The 24,485-nt window shown below is 59.3% G+C and overlaps 1 protein-coding gene across 2 annotated transcripts; it reads left to right on the forward strand.

Annotated features, from left to right (window-relative positions):
• The first annotated feature begins 1,178 nt into the window (after positions 1 to 1,178).
• On the forward strand, positions 1,179 to 23,264 carry LOC140902720 (V-type proton ATPase catalytic subunit A). 2 transcript variants are annotated; one of them, XM_073323095.2, is made up of 15 exons: positions 1,179 to 1,307; positions 4,294 to 4,418; positions 7,156 to 7,284; positions 7,654 to 7,868; positions 11,200 to 11,337; positions 12,193 to 12,344; positions 13,522 to 13,684; positions 15,211 to 15,319; positions 15,690 to 15,812; positions 16,621 to 16,735; positions 17,705 to 17,768; positions 17,865 to 18,068; positions 18,188 to 18,282; positions 19,782 to 19,953; positions 23,077 to 23,264. In XM_073323095.2, the coding sequence occupies exons 2-15, from the start codon at positions 4,337 to 4,339 to the stop codon at positions 23,167 to 23,169; spliced, it is 1,854 nt and encodes a 617-aa protein (XP_073179196.1). In that variant the 5' UTR covers positions 1,179 to 1,307; positions 4,294 to 4,336; the 3' UTR covers positions 23,170 to 23,264. The 2 variants fall into 2 exon arrangements, with proteins under 2 accessions (XP_073179196.1, XP_073179197.1); XM_073323096.2 differs by having other exon boundaries at positions 11,200 to 11,274.
• The last annotated feature ends 1,221 nt before the right edge of the window (positions 23,265 to 24,485 follow it).

Here is a 24,485-nt window from a genome sequence, read left to right on the forward strand (position 1 = left end):
TTCTATGCCCATCTGTGGGAGGCTAGTGGTTAGAGCAGGGGGCTGGGAGCCAGGACTCCTGGGTTCTGCTCTCAGCTTTGAGTTGTGGGGTATAGTAGTCAGGACTCCTGGCTTCCTCTGGCTCCATGACTTTGTGTGAGTTTTTTCCTTGCCCCGTGCCTCAGTTTCCCCAGCTGTACAATGGGTGTAACAAACCCACGTCTCAGGGGGTTTGTGAGGATCTATCCCTGGAGGTTTATGAAATACTTTACTGCCTGTCGGTGCCATTTCGCAAGTCACCATCACCCTGGCCTCTAAATGCATAGAGGTGAGTTCCTGTCTCAATAGATGCCCTGGCAGACCATTAAAGACCATTTTTGGGAGAGGAAGAATTTGCCTTGGTCTCCTTGCTGACACTGCCCCTTCCCCTCCACTGTGCAGCATCCTTTGTGCCCCCGTTGCACTCCACCCCAGAAGCAGCTGCATCCCCACATAGAGGAGGATTTCACAAAGGGCCAGAGAAATGGTTAGTGTTCTCACAGCCCGTCCTCTTGTCTGATGCGAGATTGATCCCTGCGGTCCAGGCTCCAGGGCTTGGTCTAGCCTAGTTGTCAATAGCTCAAGTGATGGGGCTCCTGAGATGAATGGACCTGGGACTGAGGAATTCCTTTGGGGACTGTCCTGGGGTGAACACATTTCAGGGAGGGCAGTGATCCCGGGCCGTGGTGTGCCAGGAGTTAGGAGGAAGTGGCACAAGGGGAGCCCCTTGCTTGGGGGATAGTGGAGGAAGGACAGTCCCAGGGGAATCCCGACCGGGAAAATGAGCCCTGGGGCCAGCCTGGTGTGTAAGTGTCTTGAGCCCCCAGAAGTATTAACAGATGCTGCGTCCCACCCCAGAGCAGGCTGCAGTGATTGTGCCAACAGATGGGAAAGGACGTCGAGGGCTGTTCAGGCCGCCCGGCCTGGGGTGAGCTTAGGGGACTGACAGTGGGTGGGTAAGCTTCAGTGGGATGGTGGCAGGAGGGAGCAGCTGGACAGGGACAGACAGGGAGGGCAGCAGGACATGGAGCTGTGGGGACTGTTTACTGTTGCTGGAGCTGAGTTCTCCGTTTCCTGACTCCCCTTCCAGTGACCTCCACGCCCGTCCCCAGCTCCCTAGAACCTGCTCGGGCTGGAACTGGTTTCAAGGCAGGAGGGAGCCAGACCTGGCCCTGTCCTCTCTGCCTCCCTGCTGTATAAACCCAGGAGAAGGCAAGGCACAGTCCGGGTGGCTGCTCACAGCCTGCCAGCCACGGGGCAGAGGGACAGACAGAGCTGGAGAACAGCAGGTAGGAAGAACTCTCATCTGTAACACCACTCACTATCCGGCTCTTTAAGAGCAGGGGAGTCGGAATCAAGACTCCTGGCTTCTATCTCTGGGAGGGGAGTGGTGTCTAGTAGTTGGAGCAGAGAGGGATGGGCGTCAAGATTCCTGGATTCTATCCCCAGCTCTGGGAGGGGAGTGGGGCTAGTGGTTAGAGCTGGGGACGGGGGTGCTGGGAGTCAGGACTCCTGGGTTCTATCCCCAGCTCTGGGAGGGGAGTGTGATTTAGGGCACAGAGGACTTGCAAACATACTTACATGCCAGTCCCTTGCTGTTACTCAGACTCTGGCAGGAGGACACAGAAAATCCCCTCTCAGGGAGATTTCCCCCTCCCACCCAGAGAGGTTGTTTCCCTGAAGCACAGTTTTGTGGTCCCATTTTTCATCTCTCTGAGCCCCATGTTTGCCCCCTCCCTAGCACTGAGACTCATTTATTACCCTGGAGTTTTCCAGCCTGGCTAACTGGTGTCCATGGGCGCTGCTGATTTAGCCCAGGGCGGGCCCAGAGCTGGAGGCTCTGCAGCAGCCCTGGAATGCCGGGTCCTTTCCTCTGAACCCACCGCAGGCTGTGGATTCAAGGGGCACTTCAGGCTCTCCTCCCCCGCGCCTGGGAGTCACCCACTCAGTGATGGCACTTGGCCAGTCTCCTCTGTCTGCCCTGTGGGAAAGGGCCGGTCATTTCCCGCCCTCCCTGCACTTCTCCTCTGGGTGATAGGTCTTTGACTGGGAGCGGCTGGCCTAAGTCTGCTCAAACACCTGCCCTTACCCAGCCAGGAATAGAGCCCGGGCATCCCGATTGCCTGACCTCTGCTCTTCCTCTTCGGGGTAGAACCCAGGTGCTCTGACTGCTCGTTCGCTGTCTCTGGGGTCCTGGATAACGCCACCGGCTCAGGCTGGCATCAGGGCATGGGACCTGAAGCTGCACTATTGGGAAGCAGGGGCGGTGCAAGCCCACTGAGCCACCCCAGAGCTTGGCTAGCAGATTTCCAGCACAGCCGGTCAGCCTCCTTCTCACCGGCTGCCTGGGCTGGCTCCTAGCTCTGCACATTCTCTAATTAGCAAGGTTTGCGCTTTACAGGGGTTTTGGCAGCTGCCGCTCCCCTCCCTGCAGGGCAGGGCTCCCCAGAGGGGCTGGCACAGAGGTTGGTTCCTCCCTCCCCTGCAGCAGGTGAATGAAACCCAAACATGCCCTTTGCTGCGTCTGCCCTTGACAGGTCCCTGCCAGCTGGGGCTGCCTGTGCATCGCTGACAATGAGAGCAGAACCGGGGCCCATTGATGTGAAACACCTGAGGCTAAAAACACTCCCTTCTGTTAGCCCAGGCTCTCCCCACCCTCTGTGTGTGTGCCCCAGCCACAGTGCAGGTTCAACACAATCCGCTCAGGGCATGGCCCTGCCTGCCTGGGCTGCCAGCAAAGTGCCCTGAGCCGCCCCCCCCCCCCGCCCCTGCTGCATAGTGCAGGGGGCAATGGGGTTTGTGTGAAACGAGCTGGTGGGTTCTCAGTGCAGCAACAGGGTGTCCTTGGGTCCCGAAGCACCTTGGCATTGTTGGTCCTGCCCTGGATGGCCAAGGAGTGGATGGGCCATGGAGACTGAGCTCCTCACACCTAGGGGGTCCATGCAGGGCAGTGTGAAGGCAGGCAAAGTTTGTGAAAACCAGGCAGCTAGCCTGTCAACCCCAGACTGGTGCCCCTGGCAGCGGGCCACAGCTGGTGCTTCAGGGGAAGGTGACCCTGGTTCTACAGCACATCACGGATCAGTTGTGCAATACTCCGTGTCCCCTTCCTGACCTGACTGGTGTAATCGTGCCCTGAAGCCTGAGGGTTGATCAGCCTCGTCCAGGCATGCTGGAGCAGTGTGTACAGTGTGGGTGCTGAGAGCCATTGAACCAAACTGTAAACCCTGTATATGATGGAAACCACTTCAAGCCGAGGGTGCGGAAGCATCCCCAGCACCCCTAGTTCCAGCATCTCTGGCCCTGTCTGCATTAGCACAGCTGTAAACATCACCCAATTTCCCAGTCCTGGTCACGGAGTGTGACTCAGGCACCCGCAGCAGGGAGCTCCCCAGGATGCACGGGCAGAAACGGCCTTTCCTTTGGGTTCCTTTACAGTCCCCAGACACTGACTTCATTCAGTGACATGCCCCCATTGCCACCCCCCTTTCCTATCCTGGGAGTCAGGGCTCCTGGGTTCTGTCCCCAGCTCCAAGAGGGGAGTGGGGTCTAGTGGTTGGAGCAAAGAGACTTGCCAGCATAGTCACCTAAGTGCTGTCTCCTCGTTGTTAGGCGGCTCTGGCAGTTGGGGCTGGAGAATCCCCTCTCCGTGAGATTTCCCCCTCCCTCCCCAGAGAGGTGAATTCCCTGGAGAACAAGAATGAAGAGCTGAGCCCTGGGAATGGATGATCATCATGGTTCCGTTTGGCCTTGAGCAGGATTCAGTAATCTGCTGCCGAACCAGCAGGGGGCACTCACATGTCTGTCTCTAGTGGGTCCCACTAAAATGGAGCACTTTTTCAGCCGCCCCGCCCCCCCACCATTCTTTCTTCCTGGACAGGAGTTGAGGGCTCAGCACGTTTCTCAAGGGGTTTGAATCAGCCAAAGGGGCAGCCGGTCTGGATTGGCAGTACTGATGTTAGGGGGGTGCCCATCCCTTTGGGCGCTACATACCCAGAATCCTTGGCTGTTTGCCTCTGGGTTGCCCAGCTCAGGAGCAGGGATTTAAAACCTGTTCAAGCCCTGGCTGCCCAGCCTTCCTCTCTGCATTATGGGGCCTGCTCTGTCCTCTTGCCCAAAAGCACTTGAGTTCTAAACCACCCATGCTGTGTTTTGTGGCAACAAGTCTTGATATGGACATAGGTCCTGGTGCCCGTGTGGGCAGCTGGTTAGGTCTGCAGGGCACCAGCAGAGCTAGCGACTGGTTTAGTTTAAATGTGTTTCTCTTTGGAAACTCAGCCGCCACCAAAACCCAGAGCTGGTTCCCTGCCTCACCAGAGCCATGGAGTTCTCCAAGCTGCCCAGGATAGAGGATGTGGAGAAGGAGAGCGTGCTGGGGTTTGTCCACGGCGTCTCCGGGCCAGGTAGGTGATGGGGATGCAGCTCCAAGGTAGATGTTGGCAGGGTGCAGCCACGGCCCGTGCGGTGCTAGCAATCCAGGCCTGGCAGGCCCAGCTGGGACAATCTGGGGACAATCAACCTGACAGTTTGGGATGCCAGCCACGAGGCCTGGCTGCTAACTCATTCCCTGGGCTCACTGGGGAAGAAGCATGTCTGGCCACAAAACAAGAGGCCTCTGTGGGGCTCTGCGCTGGCCCTTTCCACCAGCCACCCTGCTAGCCCCTCACCCCACCTCTCCACCAGCCAGCGGCTCACCAAGATGTCTTCAGGGCCCCCTATTTAACACAGCACTCAGTGAAGTCAGCTGTTTATGGGGGAGCCTCACGGCTGGTGCACAGCAATTGACACTGTCCCGAAGTGGGTCTGATACTTAAAATCTAGATAGCAGTGATTTCAGCTCTGCAGTATCTAACCAGCCTCTCAACGGAGTCTAAATTAGCTCTGTTATTACACAGTGGAAAGAGGAAAAGTCAAATGGTGTCTAAGACCCTCCTTAAACAAGGCCCACACCACAAGCTACACATACCTGTCCCTGTAGGGACTACAGTGGGCAGGTGAGAGGGGTGGGGGCAGGGGAGAGGAGTGGGGGTGGGGGATACAGGGGGTGGGTGCAGACGATACAGGGGGTGGGGGAAGGGAGATGAGTGGGAGTAGGGGATATAAGGGGCAGGGGAGAGGGGTGGGATAGGGAGATACAGGGGGTGGGTAGATACAGGGGGTTGGTGCAGGGGATACAGAGAGTGGGGGGGTGAAGGGAGGGGGATACAAGGGGTGGGTGCAGGGGATACAGGGGGTGGGTGCAGGGGCTGGGGGAGAGGGGGAGGGGGATACAGAGGGTGGGTAGATACAGGTGTAACCCTTCTGCCCATCAGAGTTGGCAGCAACAAGGGCCGGGTTCAATATCTAGGGGATCCATTCCAATAACACAATGCAAACCGGCTCGAGCCCCCACCCAGTGACTTGGGACAAATATATACCACCCCCGCTGGGCGCCTCCAAGAGGCAATACTCCCCCTCTCGCAAGCACATAGTCTGAGTGTAGCAAAAAGCCTTTTAATAACAGAGAGAAACAATGCGGCATTATGTTGGGGGAACACCACCAACAGGATTCAGAACACAGCCCATGATCAAAAAAAAACCCACCCCAAGCAAATTGGGGCATGCCCTTTTCCCTTTGGTTCTTGAGTCCAGGAACCCCAAATCACCCAAAGTCCCAAAAGTCCAATGACCCAAAAGTCTCTGTCCCTGGTCAGGGCAGCCCCAGAGTTCAAAAGTTTATCTGCGGAGCTTTACCTCCCAACCTGGGTGGGGATGGGACGGGGGTAAGAGGCACCTTACATGACCTGAAGCTGAGCACCCCACAGCTCCATAGGCCTTCGCTCCGCTCCGCCAGCCGCCCCACGAACTCCTTCGCTCCGCGTCCCACCAGCAGCTCCTGCCATCCTACGAACTGCTCTACCAGCCTGTCCACAAGGCACTCCAGCCATCCCACAAACTGCTCCACAATAGATCTTCAGGCTCCCCCACTACTTAACACAACGCTCATTGGTGAATTCATCTTGTAGTAGGGAAGCCTCATTGCTGGTGCACCATTAGCCCAAAGTGAGCTCAGCAGCTTGCAACTAGACTTCTAATGAAGTGGCGAAAGTGCAATTAACACATAAGGCCCTCACCAAGGGACCCACACCACCAAGTATTAATACCTATCCCCACCCTCTCTCCATTCACAGACTTTTGGAACCCATGACTCTTGCCTAGCGAGTGCCACTTAGTTGATGGTGAGTCCCTCCATCATAACAAAAGGCCAAGTACAGTTCCAAGCACAGTTCTCATAATCAGGGTAATAACAGTTTATTCTTCCTGCCCCAATAACAGAGACACTGGGGATCCCACAGCAGCCAAAGTGACCATTTGGGCAGCTATGGCCTCATTCTAGGCGGGGTGGGTGTGCCTATGCAAATGAGATCGGCCCCTGAAGTTCTTTTCCACAACTTGCCACACCTCACCACCAGATGTCAGGGTGGAGCTCGTCCTGACACTGCTTACATGGGGGTTGGGTGCAGGGGTTACAGGGGGCGGGGGAGAGGGGTAGGGGTAGGGCAATACGGGGGGGTAGATACGGGGGGGGTGCAGGGGATACTGGGGGTGGGGGAGAGGGGTGGGGGTAGGGAGATACAGGGGGTGTGGGAGGGGATACAGGGGATGGGGGAGGGGGCGGGGGAGGGGGAGGGGGATACAGAGGGTGGGTAGATACAGGGGTTGGGTGCAGGGGTTACAGGGGGCGGGGGAGAGGGGTAGGGGTAGGGAGATACAGGGGTGGGTAGATACGGGGGGGTGCAGGGGATACTGGGGGTGGGGGAGAGGGGTGGGGGTAGGGAGATACAGGGGGTGTGGGAGGGGATACAGGGGAGGGGGCAGGGGGGAGGGGGAGGGGGATACAGAGGGTGGGTAGATACAGGGGTTAGGTGCAGGGGTTACAGGGGGTGGGGGAGAGGGGTGGGGTAGGGAGATACAGAGAGTGGGTAGATATGGGGGGGTGCATGGGATAGTGGGGGCGGGGGAGAGGGGTGGGCGAGGGGAGCTCCGCTGTGAAGACTGGGTGCTAGGGGCCATGCAGGCTCCCGGGTCAGAGGCGTCGCCCCTCCCCTAGCCCAGCCCTGGGCACCATCCCGGGGTCTAACCTCCCGTCTCTCCCCCCAGTGGTCACCGCCAGCAGCATGGCCGGGGCCGCCATGTATGAGCTGGTGCGCGTGGGGCATGCCGAGCTGGTGGGCGAAATCATCCGTCTCGAGGGAGACCTGGCCACCATCCAGGTGTACGAAGAGACCTGTATCCTTCCTGCCAGGCTGTGCCCCCTGAGCCCCCCAGGCCCTGTCCTCTGAACCCACCCACCAGGCCACGTTCCCTGCCCTCCCGCCCAGGCCATGTACCCTGAATTTCCCCCCGCCAGGCCGTGCCCCCTGAACCCCACCCCGGGCCGTGGCCCCTGAATTCCCCCCCCCAGGCTGTGCCCGCTGCCAGGCCTGCACCTCATGCCCCCTGATCTCCCTCATCACCTGGCCATGCCTACCTATCTGCACCCCCTCTATCTATCTATCATGGGGGGACCCTGAATATGTTTGAGCCCGTTCCCACCCACCCCACCTGCCCCTGTGCATGTCTCTGGGCCCGGAGCCCTCTCCTGAACACTGGTGGCAGCGGGGGTCTGCGTGGGGGACCCAGTGCTGCGGACGGGGAAGCCGCTCTCGGTGGAGCTGGGCCCGGGCATCATGGGCTCCATCTTTGACGGCATCCAGCGCCCCTTGAAGGACATCACCGAGCTGACCCAGAGCATCTACATCCCCCGCGGCATCAACATCCCCGCCCTGTCTCAGGACGTCAAGTGGGACTTTGCCCCGAGCCAGAGCATCCGGGTAGGGGCCTGGCGTGGGGCAGCGCCTGGTGTGGGGGAGGCTTTGCCAGCAGGAGTCTCGCCCTCCCCGAGCCGGTTCCCAGGCACCTGGCCGGAGCCTCCCGCAGGGGTCTCTGCAGCTCCAGGCACGGGCTGCGGCCGGCACCCCCGGTGGAGGAGAGAACCCAGGAGATCAGGAGGGTCTGGCCTTGTGTAGACGTGCAGAGGCAGCAGATGCAACAGGACTCATGCAGGGCATGGCAACAGGCAGGGCAACAGGACTCATGCACCAGCTCCCGGGGACCGTGCCCTGGGGACTCAGGCACAGGCTGGCACCTCCAGCTGCACAGCGCCCCCTGATGCTGTGTGGGGCCATCAGGGTCACCCCTGCCTGCTAGGGAGAGCAACCCTTAGTGACACCCTCACTCCCTGCAGCACAGCGCCCCCTACTGAGCCCTCACCCCCCCGCAGCACAGTGCCCCCTACTGAGCCCCCACGTTTCTTCCTTCAGCACAGCGCCCCCTACTGAGCCCTCACCCCCCCCGCAGCACAGCACCCCCTACTGAGCCCTCACCCCGCCCCCTGCAGCACAGTGTCCCCTACTACACCCCCACCTTTCTCTCTGCAGCACAGCGCCCCCTACTGAGCCCTCACCCTGCCCTCTGCAGCACAGTGCCCCCTACTACACCCCCACCTTTCTCCCTGCAGCACTGCGCCCCTTACTGAGCCCTCACCCCCCCGCAGCACAGCGCCCCCTACTGAGCCCTCACCCCGCCCCCTGCAGCACAGTGTCCCCTACTACACCCCCACCTTTCTCCCTGCAGCACAGCGCCCCTTACTGAGCCCTCACCCCCCCTGCAGCACAGCGCCCCCTACTGAGCCCTCACCCCGCCCCCTGCAGCACAGTGTCCCCTACTACACCCCCACCTTTCTCTCTGCAGCACAGCGCCCCCTACTGAGCCCTCACCCTGCCCTCTGCAGCACAGTGCCCCCTACTACACTCCCACCTTTCTCCCTGCAGCACTGCGCCCCTTACTGAGCCCTCACCCCCCCGCAGCACAGCGCCCCCTACTGAGCCCTCACCCCGCCCCCTGCAGCACAGTGCCCCCTACTACACCCCCACCTTTCTCCCTGCAGCACAGCGCCCCTTACTGAGCCCTCACCCCCCCTGCAGCACAGCGCCCCCTACTGAGCCCCTGCCCCGTTCCCTGCAGCACAGCGCCCCCTACTACACCCCCACCTTTCTCCCTGCAGCACAGCGCCCCCTACTGAGCCCTCACCCCCCCCGCAGCACAGTGCCCCCTACTGAGCCCTCACCCTGCCCTCTGCAGCACAGCGCCCCCTACTGAGCCCTCACCCTGCCCTCTGCAGCACAGCGCCCCCTACTACACCCCCACCTTTCTCCCTGCAGCACAGCGCCCCCTACTGAGCCCTCACCCCGCCCCCTGCAGCACAGCGCCCCCTACTGAGCTCCCACCTCTTTCCCAGCAGCACAGCGCCCCCTAGTGCTGCACTGGGGCATTGGGGCCAACCCTGACTGCAAGGGGAGAGTGCCCCCTAGTGACCCCCTCACTCCCAGTAGCACAGCATGTCCAATGCTGCTCTGGGATGTTGGGCTCAGCCCCGACTGCCTGAGGCCAGCGCCTACTAGTGAAAACTTTGAAAAACTTGAAATTTGGCTCCGGCGTTTCCTAAACTCCTCTGCCTCTGGGACACAAGGAAACCAGCACTTTTGTTCCTGGAATTATTCGTCTGCTCCTACTGCTCCTTCCCACCCCCCAGCTCATCACGACTGGGGTTTGTCACTGTGACACCCCAACCAGAGACCACCTGGGGGGAAGGGGCTGCAGGGGCAGACGAATCCCTGAGGATAAGCCAGGACCGGGGGATGGAAAGGAGCGAAGAGCGGCAAGGAGAGACACAGGGAGTCCGGCCTTGGCAGCAGAACTGCTTGTGGTTGAGGATGCTCCCCTTAGGAGGCAGGCAGCTCTTGGGGAATCTTGTGAGGGTCTGTGCCAAGCAGCACCCCCTGCAGGCCATACATGTGCAAGTACAAATCACGTCAAACCAACCTGATAGCTTTCTTTGACAGGGTAACAAGCCTTGTGGAGACGGGGGAGGCGGTAGATGTGCTATATCTTGACTTTAGTAAGGCTTTTGATACTGTCTTGCATGAACGTCTCATACACAAACGAGGGAAATACAACCTAGATGGAGCTACTATAAGGTAGATGCATAACTGATTGGAAAACCGTTCCCAGAAAGTAGTTATCAGTGGTTCACAGTCAAGCTGGAAGGGCATAACGAGTGGGGTCCCTCAGGGATCAGTTCTGGGTCCGGTTCTGTTCAGTATCTTCATCAATGGTTTAGATAATGGCATAGAGAGTACACTTATAAAGTCTGCGGACAATACCAAGCTGGCAGGGGTTGCAAGTGCTTTGGAGGATAGGATTAAAATTCAAATGATCTGAACAAACTGGAGAAATGGTCTGAAGTAAATAGGATGAAATTCAATAAAGACAAATGCAAAGTACTCCATTTAGGAAGGAACAATCAGTTGCACACATACAGAAAGGGAAACGACTGCCTAGGAAGGAGTACTGCGGAAAGGGATCTGGGGGTCATAGTGGATCACAAGCTAAATGAGTTAACACTTGCAAAAAAAAAAAAAAAAGCAGACATCATTCTGGGCTGCATTAGCAGGAGTGTTGTAAGCCAGACATGAGGAGCAATTCTTCCACTCTACTCCGCGCTGATTAGGCCTCAACTGGAGTATTGTGTCCAGTTCTGGGCTCCATGTTTCAGGAAAGATGCGGACAAATTAGAGAAAGTCCAGAGAAGAGCAACAAAAATGATGAAAGGGCCACAAAACATGACCCGTGAGGGATGATTGAGAAAACTGGGTACGTTTAGTCTGGAGAAGAGAAGATTGAGAGGCGACATGAGAAGAGTTTTCAAATGCATAAAGGGTTGTTACAAGGAGGAGGGAGAAACATTGTTCTCCTTAACCTCTGAGGATAAGACAAGAAGCAACGGGCTTAAATTGCAGCAAGGGCGGTTTAGGTTGGACATCTGGAAAAACTTCCTGTCAGGGTGGTTAGGCCCTGGAATAAATTGCCTAGGGAGGTTGTGGAATCTTCATCATTGGAGATTTTTAAGAGCAGGTTGGACAAACCCTTGTCAGGGATGGTCTAGATAATACTTAGTCCTGCCATGAGTGCAGGGGACTGGACTAGATAACCTCTCGAGGTCCCCTCCAGTCCTATGATTCTATGGTGACTGGGCTGTCTTGGCCCTGCAGCTTCACCAGTAGGCACTGTCCTGTATCTGACACTTCTCTTCCCCCTTTCCAGGTTGGGAGTCATGTGACCGGCGGGGACATCTATGCCCTGGTGGCCGAGAACTCTCTCATCAAGCACAAGATCATGGTACCACCCCGGAGCCGGGGCACCGTGACCTACGTCGCCCCGCCGGGGCTCTATGACATCTCGGTAGTGCCATTGGGGGTGGGCAGGGGCCGGTGTGGACAGCGACTGGTCAAGAGCAATGAGTATTCCCCATTATTTATACAGCAGCTGCCGGGCACCGGGGCCGTGAGCGCTCTCCCATTGCGCTGGGTGCTGCTGAGGCCAGAACTGTGGCTTTAGCACTGGTCCAAAGGGCAGCCTGACTGGCCAGCACCATACAAATGGGGCTTCTGGACCTGAGCTGCCCCAGAGCTCAAGGGGGATGTGAGTTCTGATCCAGTTGTCCTGAGCTGTGAAGTTTGGCTCTGGGTCAAGTTTTGAGGGGGTTTGGAGGACCCAGGAGTCTGGCTCGGGCTCATCTCCAGCCAGTTGTATTTTGGTTTTATTTTTAGATTTTTTTCGTTAGTCCAGAGTTCCTTCCTGTGTCTCAAACGACGTCATCAGATGGTCACTTCCCGTTTGCTTATTAATGAGCCCTATATTTAATGAGCCATTTGCATTCCTCTCCCAGCAATTGGCTCTTCCAATCAGTTGTAGCCCTTGATTCTCTCACCCGACGGTCTAAGGTCCCTCTCTCAAAGGGAACCTTCTGCAGGCAGCTCATGGCCTGTGCCCGCCTTGCCCACACAATCCCACTGGCAGCTCATGGGCAGTATTTTCCCCCACTTACAGATAGAGAAACTGAGGCATAGAGCAGGCACAGTGAGACACCAGCGGCTGGGCAGGGCTCAGAATATGGGGAGCACAAAGATGATTAAAACCCCTTAGCCCCCTCCCCCCAGTGCAGGGATGGGGTAGCTGAGAATCAGCCCTGGGGTCTCCCACCCCCCTGTGGTGGCTGGCTCTGGGCCCCGCTTAGCAGTGTCTGCCTGCCCCCAGGACGTGGTGCTGGAGCTGGACTTCGAGGGCGTGGCAGAGCGGCTCACCATGCTACAGGTGTGGCCTGTGCGGCAGATCCGGCCTGTGACGGAGAAGCTCCCCGCCAACTACCCGCTACTGACCGGCCAGAGGGTCCTGGATGCCCTCTTCCCGTGAGTGACGCCCCCTGGCCCCACTCTCAGCCCTGAGGTGGGGGTGGGAGTGGGGGGGAGACCTCAGGCAGATGGTGGGGTTGGGGCTCTTCCACCACCTCCCCTGGCACCGAAGGCAAAGACAAGGGAGAACAATGGGAAGTGGGTGTCTGCCAGTGTCCAGCAGCAGGGGGCGCTGTGGGGAGTGGGGCAGGAGTGCTGGTTATGTGGGGAGCTCCCAGCTCCTGGCCCAGCCTTTCTAGGGAGTGGGGCAGGAGCGCTGGCTGTGGGGGGAGCTCCTGGCCCTGCCTCGGTCAGCCGGAGAGTTGGAATCTCAATAACTGATAAAAGCGCGGGATGTCTTTACCCAGCTTTGGTTTTCTCTGATGCCTTGACACCCCCGCCCCAGGGCCGGCAGCTCCCTCCTCCCCATGCCACAGGGAGTCTGGGAGAATACCGATCACTTGCCACCCACTCTTCAGTATTTTGGGGCGATGCCAATTAATCTTCTTGCCAGCATGGCAAACCTTTCCCTTCCTTCACTCCCCCCTCGTTGCTCCCGCTTCTAGCCCCATGCCCCGCCCCACAGGCCTGACTCCTCCTGCCCCGCTCTTGGCCTTCACACAGCGTTTCACACGCCCTTTGCCCCCGGGGCCAGTGACCCTGCTGCAGCTGGAGAGCTCATGGGGCCAAGCAGACAGCTGTGAGCCTGATGTGCCCCCGGCCAGCATCAGAGGAGTCCCGGCTAGGGTAGCAATCGAGATGCAACTAGAAGCTAGGTTGCTAAGAGGGCTGCCTTGGCATCTATAGCCCCCCACCCACTTTGGTACTTAGGGTATTTGCAGCCTCTTCTCACGTCCCCCAGCCCAGAATCAGCGTAACAGCCTGAACCCACAGTGGCTGTCAGCAGGGATTGAGCCTGGACCTGCGGGCACCCAGGGCGCAGCTCTGGGCCGTTTGAGCTACAAGACCAGCCATGGGGGGTAAAGAGGAGGCTGTTATAATCACTGGCCACCAGTGGGCACCCTGGTCACCTCCCCCCGAGCCAGCGTGGGGCTGCGCTCCCGCTGCGCTCCCGCTGACCACAGGGAGCTTGCCTGCGGGCAAGCTGCTGAAGCCCTGAGCTCCCCGGGCGGGGCGGGGGCTGTGCCCCAAGGCACCTCCTGTGCTGCTGACTCAGGGCCCCTTTGCCCCCCAGGTGCGTTCAGGGCGGGACCACGGCCATCCCGGGGGCCTTTGGCTGCGGCAAGACCGTCATCTCGCAGTCGCTGTCCAAGTACTCCAACAGCGACGTCATCATCTACGTGGGCTGTGGTGAGCGCGGCAACGAGATGTCGGAGGTGCTGCGGGACTTCCCTGAGGTGAGCTGGGGAGGCCGTGGGGGGTGAACCCAGCTGGGGTGGCGGGAGCCATGGGGTTGAACCCAGTTGGGGGAGCGAGAGCAAAGGAACATGGGAGATATTTCACTGATGGGGTTGTGAGCCATGGACGATGTGGGAGTGGGGTGGGAGCTCTGGGCCATAGGGGAGGCCTCTTCTTATGCAGGGGGCAGCTCATGAGCCGGGGGGTGCTGTGGGTTTGGAGGGGATCATGGGTTGTCTGGGCTTCTCCAATGAAGCTTGGGGCTCAGGAGCCGTTTCCCTCCTGTCACCAGCACCTGCGGCTCCCTCGGGGCGAAGTCATGACTCTCCTGGATCTGGGCTGATCTCAGCTGTGAGGTCCCCAGAGACCTCTTCCACTTGGGTCCCCAGAGCTCAGTCTGACTCATCTTGTCACTCAGGCAAAGCGCCGGGAGTGGGCACAGGGCGCCCCACACAGCCAGAGTCACACACTAGACCTCTCCCGTCCGGTGCCTTTACTGGATGTTTGGGGCCTGGCTTGGTCACCATGTAAGAGCCATTCCCTGTGCACCAGGCTCCGTCTACGCTCGACCTGCTCGTCACCTCACCTCTACATCCCCCACGTATCTTGTCTATTGTTATCTTGTTGCCAGTAAATGAGTCTCTGGGTGTTCTTCCTCTTATCTTGGCTGGCTCAGACATTCTTTCTCTCCATTCCCACACCCACGCACTGTATCCTAGTTAGCACAAACATTCTGTTTCCAATTTGCTGAGCAATTTCCCTCCCTGCTCCTGTCTTCCAAGAGATGAGGTCTCCCCATGTTTAATTATGTACATCAGGCAGGCCTACATTCCTACAAGAGCCATCCTGGGCCAGTCCCAGCTGGGAGCCCCTGGACGATTCAGTAGGGGTGTACCGGGCCAGTCCCAGATGGGAGCTCCTGGCCAATTTGGTAGGAGTGTACTGGACCTGTCTTAGCTGGGAGCCCCCTGGCTGGTTCAGTATGGGTGTACTGGGCCTATCCCAGCTGGGAGCCCCCTGGCTGGTTCAATACAGGTGTACTGGGCTGGTCCTTGCTGGGAGCCCCTGGCTGGTTCAGTACAGGTGTACTGGGCCAGTCGTTGCTGGGAGCCCCCTGGCTTGTTCAGTAGGGTGTACTGGACCTGTCTCAGCTGGGAGCCCCCTGGCCGGTTCAGTAGGGGTGTACTGGGCCAGTCCCGGATGGGAGCCCCCTGGCCGGTTCGGTACGGGTGTACTGGACCTGTCTCAGCTGGGAGCCCCCTGGCCGGTTCAGTAGGGGTTTACTGGGCCGGTCCTTGCTGGGAGCCCCCTGGTCGGTTCGGTAGGGGTGTACTGGGCCTATCCCAGCTGGGAGCCCCCTGGCTGGGGGAGTCAGGGCCGGGCTGAGCCAAGCGTCCGTTTCTGCCTATCCCACTCATCCCTGGATGGGAACATCTCCCAGGGCTTCTCCAAGTCTCCTGGGCCCGGGTTGCATCTGTGCCAAGAGCCCCTCCCTGGGACTGACCCTGCTGTGTTCTGTCCCCAGCTCACCATGGAGGTGGATGGGAAGACAGAGACCATCATGAAGCGCACTGCGCTGGTGGCCAACACGTCCAACATGCCCGTGGCTGCCCGGGAGGCCTCCATCTACACAGGTGAGCACCTGCCCTGCCCTTGGGGCTGGCGGGCATTGCTCTGCTCCTGCTTTCTGCCATGCATCCCCCAGCATGGTGCTCGCAGGAGGGACTCCATGATGAGTGGACAGAGTGGGAAGGGCTCAGCCTCCCAGTCTCCAGCCAATCACCCCTATGGGACAAGCATCACAAAATTCAGTCTGACTCACAGTTTGCCCATGGCTGGGCTAGCAGAGGGCTGCGGGTCGGGATTGAGGGGCACCGGCAGAGCTGTGGAAGGGGAAGCCCAGAACTGGCATAGCAGGGGGCTGCGGGTTGGGTCACCGGCAGAGCTGCGGGGAGCTGGAAGGGATCTGTGGGATTCATATTTCCGATGCTCGCATCCCCGCAGGGATCACACTCTCGGAGTATTTCCGCGACATGGGCTACCACGTCAGCATGATGGCCGACTCCACCTCCCGCTGGGCTGAGGCGCTGCGTGAGATCTCCGGCCGGCTGGCAGAGATGCCTGCAGGTGATGCTCTGCCCGCTGTACAGCTGAGGCCTTGCACCGAGGGTGGCTGGGGGCCCGCAGGGGGGCAGGGCAGGATTAACCCCAACTCTGAACCCCTCTTGGAAAGCAGAACGGGGCCTGGCGAGTCTGTGTCCCCCCGAATCCAGCCATGTTCCCTGGGGCAGCTGGTTCCCAGCACTGGGGCATGGGGCTGGTCACTGGGGCATGGGGCCGGGCATGTTCCCGCTCCATTGCCAGGGCTTGTGACACTGTCTCCTCTGCCCCCTTCACTGACCATAGCTGGTGCCACCCTGCCCCCAAGGGTGCTGCCTTGATGGGTGTTCTGATGTGGCTTCCCCCCTTCACTGCCTGTGATTGGCTCTGACCCTTTTCAATGGTCACACATACCCACCCCCTGCTGCCCCGATTGGTGCCATCCTTAGGGGCATCCCCAGGCAGCCCCCGATCGGTGTCATTCTGTCCCCGGGGTGCCCCCTGATCCCAGTGTGCTCAGGCTGTGGTGGGCAAAGAGGCTCCCAGCTCTGGTGTGTGGACCAGTGAGTTTATAGCCCTGGGCTGTGGGGGGCTGAGTGCACTGCGAGGGGCGAGGCTGTGCCGAGATGGAGCCCCCCTTCCCCTCGTGAGAGGGACCCCAGGCACATCGCTGGCCAGGGTGCTGTGCAGCCCCCCATGCCGTCTGCCCATTGGCTTGGGATCCCCCATCTCCTGCCCCCTGACTCAGGCAAGACCAGAGGGCTCCCCCTGCTGGTGCCGCTGGGACCCGCCCTGCTCCGAGCACCCCCAGGCACACGGTGGCTTTGCTTTCCAGACAGCGGGTACCCGGCCTACCTCGGCGCCCGCCTGGCGTCCTTCTACGAGCGTGCAGGACGGGTCAAGTGCCTGGGCAGCCCGGAGCGGGAGGGGAGCGTGAGCATCGTTGGCGCGTGAGTTCTTCCTGCCTTCCCCGAGCATCCAGCCTTGATGCCAACGAGGTGGGGGAGTCGGAGCTGATACGGGGAAAGGCCCCTGACACCCCCCAGAACTCCTGACACCACAAACATCCTGACACCCCCACAACCCCTGACACCCCCACACCAGCCGACACCCCCTCAGGACTCCCGACACCCCCACAACCCCCCGATACCCCCAAGATCCTGACACCGCCCACAAACCCCAACAGCCCCACACCAGCTGACACCCCCCCAGGACTCCCGACACCCCCACAACCCCCCGATACCCCCAAGATCCTGACACCACCCACAAACCCCAACACCCTCACACCAGCCGACTCTTCCCAGGACTCCCGACACCACCACACCAGCTGACATCCCCCATCACTCCTGACACTCCCACAACCCCCTGACACCCTGACACCCCCACAACCCCCAACACCCCCACTCCAGTTGACAACCCCCACCACTCCTGACACCCCCACAACCCCCTGACATCCCCAACATCCCAACACCCCCACAACCTTCGACACCCGCATGCCAGCCTATGACCCATGACATACCCATAACCCCCAACAACCCCGCAACACCCCAATGCTGCCCAACACCCCCAAGTCCCCTGAGCCCCAACACCCACATCCATCCATCCACTCTGCATCTCTCCATCCATGCCTACATCCATCTGTCTGCCTATCCCTGCATCTGTCCATCCGCCTATCCACCGATCCCTCCATCCACCCACCCCTGCATCTATCCACCCATCCCTCCATATGTCTATCTGTCCATCTATCCCTGCATCCCCCCACCCGAGCATCCGTCCACCCATCCATCCATCCCCGTGTCTGTCCCCCACTCATTGCTGTGGTACATTAGCCCCACTCTTAACGCCAGCATGATCCGGCTGTGGATTAGAGTCCATACCGGCCAGTTGCTCAGACTAAGCCCCTCTCTATGTCATCCCAGGGTGTCCCCGCCGGGAGGTGACTTTTCCGACCCTGTGACCTCTGCGACCCTGGGGATTGTCCAGGTGAGTCTCCCTGGGGCCTTCGACCCCCTTGGGAATCCCGCCCCCCCGGTCCTGTCCCCTTCTCACCCCCTGCGGCATTTCTCCTGCCCCACCCAGGTCTTCTGGGGGCTGGACAAGAAGCTGGCCCAGCGGAAGCACTTCCCCTCGGTGAACTGGCTCATCAGCTACAGCAAGTACATGCGGGCGCTGGACGAGCACTACGAGCTCCACCACCCCGAGTTCACCGCCCTGCGCACCAAGGCCAAGGAGATCCTGCAGGAGGAGGAGGACCTGGCCGAGATCGTGCAGCTGGTGGGCAAGGTGAGGGGCCACGGGCTAGGGGAAGGGAAGCAAAGGCGGGAGGAGAGGGGAAGGGATGGGGGAGGGAAATGGTGGGAGGGCCAAGCTGTGCCCCTCATGTCCCCGTGCTCTCCCCACAGGCCTCCCTGGCTGAGGCTGACAAGATCACGCTGGAGGTGGCCAAGCTGATTAAGGATGACTTCCTGCAGCAGAACGGCTACTCCTCCTACGACAGGTACCAGCCACCTCGGCCGCCGGCCAGCCCCACAGCCACAGCCCCTGGCCACTCTACATCCCTCCCCGTTTACCCCCATCGTGCTCCGCCTGGCCCCGTCCACCCCCATCGCTCTCTGTCCATCCCCTGTCCATCCCCTTCGCGCTCCGTCCGTCCAGTCCACCCCCAACATGCTCCGTCCCTCCCCATCCACCTCCATCGCGCTCTGTCCATCCCCATCCACCCCCAACACACTCTGTCCCTCCCCATCCGCCAGCATTGCGCTTTGTCCCTCCCCGTCCACCCCCATTGCTCTCTGTCCATCCCCCGTCCACCCCCTTCATGCTCCGTCCGTCCCTGTCCACCTGCATCGTGATATGCCCGTCCCCATCCATCCCCATCGTGCTCTGTCCATCCCCGTCCAATCCCATCGCTCTCCGTCCGTCCCCCGTCCAATCCCATCGCTCTCTGTCCATCCCCCATCCACCCCCTTCACGCTCCGTCCCTCCCCGTCCACCCGCATCCTGCTCCGCCTGTCCCCGTCCATCCCCATCGTGCTCCGTCCATCCCTGTCCACCCCCATCGCGCTCCGTCCATCCCCGTCCACCCCCTTCGCGCTCTGTCCATCCCCGTCCACCCCCATCGCGCTCCGTCCGTCCCCATCATGTTCCGTCCATCCCTGTCCACCCCCTTTGTGCTCCGTCCGTTCCCGTCCACCCGCATCGTGCTCTGTCCATTCCCATCCACCCCATTGCGCTCCGTCCCTTCCCATCCAATCCCATCGCGCTTTGTCCGTCCCGTCCATCCCCATCGCGCTCCGTCCATCCCCATACACCTCCATTGCTCTCCGTCCTTGTATCCCCCCATCTCTTGCTCTCCTCCCATACCCTCCCTCCATCTGTCGCAGTAGCACCTGGGCACTGGCCCACTGGGTTATCTCTAGAGCTCACTCCCTTCGCCCTACCTCAGGTGGCCCAGCAGTTCCAACTGAAGAAGTCATTCTTCACTTCCTGTCCTAAATGACTGCCGGGTGTTGACATGCCACACCCTGGATTTAGCAGAGGGGGAGAAACTTTCCTCTCACTTCCGCTGGTGCAGATGGGGTGGAAATGTGTGTTTGGGGTGAAGCAGGGACTGGGGCCAAGGGACCCACTGGGGTGATGAAAGAGGCCGTGATGGGCTCATGTTGACCGGGGAGAGCTCTGACCTGGGGGAGGAACTGGGGGTTGAGTATGGCCCAGCTGTGGTAGCCCTGGAGCCCAGGCTGGCAGAGGTGCCCCCCAAGATCCCCATGGGGTCCATCACTGCAGATGGGAGCCTCCTTCTCTAGTTCCTTTCCCACCCTGAGCACTCTCTGTTGTTGATTGACCTCTGCCCACCGCACGAGCTGCTCGCAGCTCCAGGCCGGCCGTGCTCTGGGACAAGGCTGACGTCAGGGAGCAGCTCTGGTGCTGTGTCCATGGGGGCTGCTCCAGAGGCTCCGTGACACCCCAAGGCCTTTCCTGTCTCTGCCGTGGCAGGTTCTGCCCCTTCTACAAGACGGTGGGGATGCTGCAGAACATGATTGCCTTCTATGACATGGCCCGGCACACGGTGGAGTCCACGGCCCAGTCTGAGAACAAGATCACCTGGGCCATAATCCGCGAGAGCCTCGGGGACATCATGTACAAGCTGAGCTCCATGAAGTTCAAGGTGAGGCGCTGGGCAGCCCTAGCTCTGTGCGGGCATGGTATTGCATGGGCAGTTGGCTCTGGGACTGAAGCGGTTAACAGTGTGTTAGCTAATTAAACTGCTCCAGAGCGGCTGGTGCTGCATGGCTTTCAGATCCATCCCGCCACGCTCCATCCATCCATCCTCCCATCCACCCATCCACCCACACTTCATCGATTCATCCATTCACCGACTAGCTCATCCTTCCATCCACCCACCCTCCATTCATCCATCCTTCATCAATCCATCCATCCACCCACACTCCATCAATCCATCCAGCTATCCACCATCCTATCCAGCCACTGACCTGTCCATCCATTCTTCCACCCATCCATCCAACCATCCACCCACCCTCCATTCATCCATCCTCCATCAATCCGTCCATCCACCTACACTCCATCAATCCATCCAGCTATCCACCATCCTATCCAGCCACTGACCTGTCCATCCATTCTTCCACCCATCCATCCAACCATCCACCCACCCTCCATTCATCCATCCTCCATCAATCCGTCCATCCACCCACACTCCATCAATCCATCCAGCTATCCACCATCCTATCCAGCCACTGACCTGTCCATCCATTCTTCCACCCATCCATCCAACCATCCACCCACCCTCCATTCATCCATCCTCCATCAATCCGTCCATCCACCTACACTCCATCAATCCATCCAGCTATCCACCATCCTATCCAGCCACTGACCTGTCCATCCATTCTTCCACCCATCCATTCAACCATCTACCCACCCATCCGTCCATCCAGCTCTCCACCTACCAACCCTTCCACCCCCCGCTCCCCTTGCATGCACCCCACCTCCTTCCACCTGCAGTTTCTGTACTTAGCTGTCCCCTTGCTGTCTGAGCGCTGTGAGGTCTGGCTGCGACTCCAGATCACTCGCTACCAGGAGACTCGCTTCCCTGCTGACATGCTGGGGTCACTGAGTCCACTGCTGCGTGACCAGACCGTCACCTCCCAGGACAGAGATGCCATCCAAGGCCTTGGTCACGCCCCCATGTGGGGGGGTTCCCTTTGGCCCCGCCCCTTTGCTATGGCCCCCACCCAGCCACGGCCTGGCCCTGCTTTAAGAAGTTTGGGGAGGGGCAGCACATGTACAAGAGCCACATGCTGGACTCGGGGTTTCCTCCCTTCACCTGTTTGGGAAGCCAAGGCTGGGTCTGTCCCAGAGAAGGGAGGACCCCACCCTGCACCCACCTGAGCAGAGTGCAGGGAGGGGGCCTGTCAGCACCTCCCCAGCAGAACCATGATGAAAGAGTGTCTGGGAGTCCCCCTTTTCCCCGATCCCTCTGCTGGAGCACTGTGGGGCACAGCGGATGGTTGTCTCAGGCTCTCTGCAGACTCAGGCAGATGTCGCTGCTGTGGTTACACTCAGGTCATCCATGAGGGCTGAGAGCCCGTCACCAACATGTAGCAAGGGGTCGGTCACACCTGTGCCTTCGTCCAGCCCTGCAGTCTGCAGGGCCCTGCAATGATACCAACCATCTAGTTCATCTCAAAGCGCTTTGCAAAGGAGACGTATTATTATCCCCATTGTACAGAGGGGGAAACTGAGGTGCAGGGAGGGGAAGAGACTTGGCCAAGGTCACCCAGCAGGCCCGTGGCAGAGCTGGAAATAGAAGCCAGGTGCCCTGAAGCCCAGGCAATGCTCCACTCACTAGGCCTCAGACCAAGGGCTGGGGGCTGTCCTTGCACTGTGGAGGAACTCACTGTCCTCCCTCTACAAGGCTTAGGTTGCTTTGTGCGGCAATTTCAGGGCTTGATCCTGCTTCTGTTGAAGACCAAGGCCCATTGTCCTGGCCGGACAGGCTCACTGTCACATCCAGCACCCAATTCCCTGGTGGTGGTTGCAGCGGTGATATCCTGGACAGGCATGGGGCCTTCGGTCGCAGTCACGCTAAGCACATCTGCTGCTGCAATGCTCAGGGTCTGAGCCTGCTCCCCATGGGAGTTTGGTCCCTGACTCCATGGGGCCAGGCCCTTGGTCCTGAGCCTTGCTGGATCGCTCCCCTAGAGCTGCACTGGCTGGGGAGCATGGCTGGAACAGGGGGGATCGTCACTCGGCCAAACTCTGGGGACCCTGCTGGGTTTGCACTAGGCCCTCTCCTGGGTGGGCGCCCCTTGCTGGCTCCAGGGGTTGGGCTCATTGGCACCAGCCTTAGTGTCACTGTGTGCCACCCCCCCCCAGGCAACTCAGCTGCATCATATAATCATAGAACATCAGGGTTGGAAGGGACCTCAGGAGGTCATCTAGTCCAACCCCCTGCTCAATGCAGGGCCGATCCCCAATTTTTGCCCCAGATCCCTAAATGGCCCCCTCAAAGATTGAACTCACAACCCTGGGTTTAGCAGGCCAATGCTTAAACCACTGAGCTATCCCTCCCCCAAGACATAGCTGCTGATTCGTCTGCCTGGGTTTTTCGGGAGCCCGACTCAAGATGCTTCCTGATGGGGCTGGGCTCCCAGAGGGGCCAATCCCACTCCCATCATGTGGGGACAGGTCCCTGATTGCTCAGGGCTGGATTCCTTAGGGCGCCACAAGCAGGGCTGGCCTGTCAGCAGCAGCTCTCACCGTGACACTCAAAGCCTCGGTGCCATGGGGGCATTGACCAGCCGCTCTGTGTTGGCGGGTGGCATGGGGAGCAGATGCTTCACTCCCACTAGACTCCTGCCCAGAGCCAGCACCCGGCAGAGCCATTTCTGTCCTGAGAGTCTCACGTCGGGCTCCCTAAATCAGAGGACAGTTTGGCAAAAGTTGGCCTTAAATTTGTACCGCACCTAACACAACGAGGTCCTGCTCTCTTCGGTAATACACATCATCTATAATACTAACAGTAAAGTGAGCTGTAGCTCACGAAAGCTTATGCTCAAATAAATTGGTTAGTCTCTAGGGTGCCACAAGTCCTCCTTTTCTTTTTGCGAATACAGACTAACACGGCTGTTACTCTGAAACCTAACAGTAAATGGAGACCCAGCAGCTGGGCCCCAAGTCCCCTTTGCTCCTTCTCTGGCCTTTCCGGCCTGGCCTGAGTCGAAGGGGTTTTCTAACAAACTATGCTCGTCTCTCCACCTCTCTCCTTTCCAAGGATCCGGTAAAAGACGGCGAAGCAAAGATTAAGGCTGATTACGCCCAGCTGAATGAGGAAATGCAGAACTCTTTCCGCGGCCTGGAGGACTGAGAGTCAGCAACCAGGGCCTCGCTCGGGACTGGCTGGCTGGTGACCTGGGTCTTTATCAGGAATGTCTCTATTTATAAAATTTTTTTTAAATGGTCCGTTTACTCCCAAATTCCCTCGTTATGTGTCCGCTGTGGTGTTACCTGTCAGCTCTGTGCTTTGGGGAACCAGGGCGCAGTACCCAGCCTGTCTGACTCACGAAAGCCCTTCCCCACCCCAGCCTCTGCCTGAACCAAAACCGATCAGAAGAAAGACTTACAAAGAGCAATGAAAAGGCCGTGGGAGACACCCCTAAACCCCTCTGGAAAAGGGTGACAGGATTAAGGCTACTCCCCTAATCTCATTTGCATCAAGGATGGGACAGGGAGGCATCCGCATTAGCATACAGAGATTCCAAGGCAAGAACCGCACTGAACTCTGGGGGATCTCTGCTCCAGGTGTTAACGAACCCACGCCCGCACACACCCAGCTCAGCAGTTATCAGACCAATTCTAGTAATAAATCCTTTATTGGTATCCAAAATACTGAAGCTACATAATTGTATTGTGAGGTCCCGCGAAGAAACACCGCCCATAGCCAGTAAGGAGCAGTTCCTATTGTCTAGCCTGAACAAAACAACTTTGGTATCCTCCCTTGAGCCATCAGTTTACCCATAAACAAATCGAGTGGTCTCCCTTGAACCATTGTTGTTTCCGTATAAAAACCCGCGACCCACGCTCAGGTAAGCGTTCTGACACCTGCGTCCAAAATCTGTGTCAGTTCCACTGGGACTTCATCTTCTCCTGACCATGGGTGGCGAGTTATATGGGCCCGTGGTGCCTGGGCGGCTTCCTGCCTGCTCGCTCCACGTGGCTGCCGGCCCATCCCTGCGGCCCCTGGGCAGGGTGGGTCTATGTCTCAGCTCAAGCGCCCCTGTGGCCAATAGGAAATGCAGGGGCAGTGCCTGGGGGTAGCAGCGCACGGAGGCCCCCTGGCCCGCCCTGCCTAGGAGCCCTAGGTAAGCGCTGCATTCCTCCCACCCCCTCCCAGAGTCTGCACCCCCACCCCTTTCCCACACACCCCCTCCTCCCCCATACTCCCTCCCAGAGCCTGCACCCCCACCCCCAGCCCAGATCCTGCACCCAAACTCTGTCCCAGAGCCTGTACCCCTCATCCCCTCCTGCACCCCCAGCCTAGAGCCTGCACCCAGCACCCAAACTCCATCCCAGAGCCTGCACTCCAGACCTCCTCCCCCAACCTAAACTCCCTCCCAGAGCCTTAGGCAGGTGGAAGGCAGAGTTTCGGGGGGCGGGCTCTGGGTGTTCTGGGCACCACCAAAA

The sequence above is a fragment of the Lepidochelys kempii genome, chromosome 24 (assembly GCF_965140285.1).
Source record: "Lepidochelys kempii isolate rLepKem1 chromosome 24, rLepKem1.hap1, whole genome shotgun sequence".
In the NCBI taxonomy this organism is placed as follows: domain Eukaryota; kingdom Metazoa; phylum Chordata; order Testudines; family Cheloniidae; genus Lepidochelys; species Lepidochelys kempii.